General features: G+C 50.7%; 2 protein-coding genes across 2 annotated transcripts in view; both read left to right on the top strand.

Annotated features, from left to right (window-relative positions):
- LOC127750570 (zinc finger protein 32-like) overlaps positions 1-2,599 on the top strand; it is an 8,448-nt gene extending 5,849 nt beyond the window's left edge. The window contains exons 2-4 of the mRNA XM_052272548.1: positions 11-121; positions 230-354; positions 1,703-2,599. Coding sequence (XP_052128508.1) covers positions 11-121; positions 230-354; positions 1,703-2,599 — 1,133 coding nt within the window. The remainder of the gene's footprint in view (positions 1-10; positions 122-229; positions 355-1,702) is intronic.
- Positions 2,600-3,338: 739 nt separating this feature from the next.
- The window catches only part of LOC127750569 (gastrula zinc finger protein XlCGF57.1-like), a 1,506-nt gene continuing 1,234 nt past the window's right edge, over positions 3,339-3,610 (top strand). Inside the window, exon 1 of the mRNA XM_052272547.1 lies at positions 3,339-3,542. Coding sequence (XP_052128507.1) covers positions 3,339-3,542 — 204 coding nt within the window. The remainder of the gene's footprint in view (positions 3,543-3,610) is intronic.

Raw genomic sequence — 3,610 nt, 5'->3', positions numbered from 1 at the left:
ACCGAGAAAGGCAGTCTTGTTAGGCACATGAGATTACATACTGGCGAAAAGCCGTATCAGTGTGATGGGTGTGATAAACGTTTTAGTGATAAATCCTACCTCAGAAATCACAAAAGATATTGTACATAGATCTTTATTATTTGCTTCGATTATGTTTGCTTATGCTTTTTTGAGTTGTACTTTGTCAATTTAATAAAAAAAACCTAAGCTCGCGCTTACGTGGAAGCAGATGATACGGCCTTATCTTCTGATGAATTTACGTTTCAGTTTTTAACATGTAAAAAATACTGCTGGTTGGTAGCCAGAGTGTGGTCATCGGTGACCATCATCAACGCTACTCATCTTACCCCGCCAGTATTGTTGACGATACTGGGCCTTGGCTCAGTATTGTTGACAATACTGGGCCTTGGTGACCATCGTCAACGCTACCCATCTGACCCCGCTCCTCCTAATAATAATATTATTAGAAAAGGGTTATGGCTCAGTATTGTTGACAATACTGTGCCTTGGCTCAGTATTGTTGACAATACTGGACCTTGGCTCAGTATTGTTCACAATACTGGGCCTCAGTGACCATCGTCAACGCTACCCATCTGCCCCCCCCTCCTCCTACTAATAATATTATTTACAAGGGTGACAATACTGGGCCTCAGTGACCATCGTCAACGCTACCCATCTGCCCCCCTCTTACTAATAATATTATTTAAAAGGGTAATGGCGCAGTATTGTTGGCAATACTTGGCCTTAGCTTAGTATTGTTGACAATACTGGGCCTTGACTCAGTATTGTTAACAATACTGGGCCTTGGCTCAGTAATGTTGACAATACTAGGCCTTGGCTCAGTATTGTTGACAATACTAGGCCTTGGCTCAGTATTGTTGACAATACTAGGCCTTGGCTCAGTATTGTTGACAATACTGGGCCTCAGTGACCATCGTCAACGCTACCCATCTGCCCCCCCTCCTCCTAATAAAAATATTATTTAAAAGGGTGATGTTGAATTATTGTTGATAATAGTGGATCTTGGCCATCGTGAACGCTACCCATATAGCTGTTGTACAAGTAGTGATACTGGAAGTATCATCTGCTAAAAATTCGACCCAGGGGACAGCTACTCCTGATTGCACTTCCATCCTCATTCAGTCATGTCGTTCATGGACTTCGACTTAATGCCCCTTTCCGCTGCAGGTTGTGATGACGCGGTGCTCCTGCTGCAGGCGATGCCCCTCCTCGCTCAGCAGCGGGTGACGTTCGATTAGGACCCTGAGGCAGCCACCGCGTCGAGCCGAAGCAGGACGGTCAGCCGGCGGTGCCGCCTGCACCTCTACTGCCACGGTCCCGCGGGGCCAGCAGGACCCACTGCTGGTGCGGCCCGGACGGCTCCGTGCCGCGCTGAAGTGAAGTGCTCCGCCTGAGCCCTCTAGAAGAGCGCCGTCCCCTGCTCGTCGCAATACGCCGCGGCGGACGACGTTGGGGTCGCACGCGCATGCTGGTGGTCCTGGTGGTGGGGCGGAACTCACGTGACGACGACGGCGTCTGACGCGGTGCTCTTGTTGCAGGCGGCGAGCGCAACTGCTCTAGTGAGACGTCCTCAGGCGAGGATCCTGGAGATGTCACCGTCGACGAGGACCCCGAGCTGGACGAGCTGAAACAAGAGGACGAGCAGATGGGGCTGGTGGTGACGGCGTGCTTCTCGCTGCAGTACGATCAGTGCCAAGGGGTGGACGGGTCGACCAGTGGAGGCGGCCCTAGGGACGGCGAGGTGCAGCCCGAGCAGCGCGACGAGGAAGTGGCGCCTCGTTCCGGCGACGCAACCAGGCAGGGCGGCTCTACCGTCCGGTGTGGAACCAGCGACGCTCAGCCGGCGCAGAACAAACAGCAGGACGACCAGAAGGCCTCGCGGGTGCTGCGGAAGAAGAAGCTCGGCCGGAAGTACACCGGCAGCGGGAGCGGAAGTAGAAGCAATCCCAGTGGCGCTCTGCAGGCGAACTCGCGCGGGCGCACCGGAGGGGCCTTCAAATGCGAAGTCTGCGAGAAGAGTTTTGCATGGGCTAGGCATCTAAAGACGCACAAAATGTACCACACTGGTGAAAAACCATTTAGCTGTGACCTGTGTGCAATGTGTTTTACTGAGAAGGGAACTCTTGTCAAGCACATGAGGACACACACTGGTGAAAAGCCATTCAAGTGTGATGTATGTAGTATGCGTTTTACTAGGAAAGGCACTCTTGTCAAGCACATGAGATTACATACTGGCGAAAAGCCGTACAAGTGTGACGTATGTAAAATGCGTTTTACTCAGAAAGGCACCCTTATCATTCACATGAGGACACACACTGGTGAAAAGCCATTCGAGTGTGACGCATGCAGAATGCGTTTTACTGAGAAAGGCACGCTTGTTGCTCACATGAGGACCCACACTGGTGAAAAGCCATTTAAGTGTGACATATGCAAAATGTGTTTCACTAAAAAATGTAATCTTGTCGTTCACATGAGAGCACACACTGGTGAAAAGCCATACAAGTGTGATGTGTGTAACAAGGCTTTTAGTCAGAAATCAAATCTTAATACACACAAAACAACTTGTATTTTTATTTGAATGCATTTCTTCTTAAGTATTTTGACTCCGATGCCAGATGAGGCAGATTTCCAGGAAAGATTCTAATTCATTCATTTGTCTTTGTTAAATGTAAAACGAATAAAAACGATGGTTCACTGAAATTGTCAATCCAACGACGTTTCAGTTTTTTTATTCTTACCTTGTATGCCGCCTGTTGCCCTTTTTGTACCTTGGTTAAACAGCTGTCTGACGCGGTGCTCTTGTTGCAGGCGGCGAGCGCAGCTCCTCTGTCTTGGCGTCCCTCCCGGAGGCTCCTGGTGAGGTGTCCGTCGACGAGGGCCCCGAGCTGGACGAGCTCAAACAAGAGGACGAGCAGCTGGGGCTGGTGGTGTCGGCGTGCTTCTCGATGCAGGACGAGCAGTGCCCTGCGAAGGAGGCGGCGAGGTGCGGCCCTGGGGACGGCGAGGTACTGCCCGAGCTGCGCGATGAAGAAGTGGCGCCTCCTCCCGGCGACGCAACTAGGCAGGATGCTTCTACCGTTCGGTATCGAACCCGCGACGCTCAGCCGGTGCAGAACCAACAGCCGGGCGACCAGAAGGCCTCGCGGGTGCTGCGGAAGAAGCAGCTCGGCCGGAAGTACACCAGCAGCGGGAGCGAAAGTAAAAGCAATCCCAGTGGCGCTCTGCAGACGAACTCGCGCGGGGGCACCGGAGGGGCCTTTAAATGCAAAGTCTGTGAGAAGAGTTTTGCATGTGCGAGTCATCTTAAGAGGCATAAAATGTACCACACTGGTGAAAAACCATTTAGCTGTGACCGCTGTCCTATGCGTTTTACGGAGAAAGGCACTCTTGTCAATCACGTGAGAACACACACTGGCGAAAAGCCCTACAAGTGTGATGTGTGTAAAATGCGTTTTACTAATAAATACCATCTTGTTGTTCATATTAGGACACACACTGGTGAAAAGCCATACACGTGTGATGTATGTACTAAGACTTTTAGTCATACATCAAGTCTCAATAGGCACAAATCAATTTGTACTTCTAAGTA

Source organism: Frankliniella occidentalis, unplaced genomic scaffold (genome assembly GCF_000697945.3).
Source record: "Frankliniella occidentalis isolate FOCC.00 unplaced genomic scaffold, Focc_3.1 Scaffold211, whole genome shotgun sequence".
NCBI lineage: Eukaryota > Metazoa > Arthropoda > Insecta > Thysanoptera > Thripidae > Frankliniella > Frankliniella occidentalis.
This window is presented reverse-complemented; position numbering and strand designations above follow the sequence as displayed.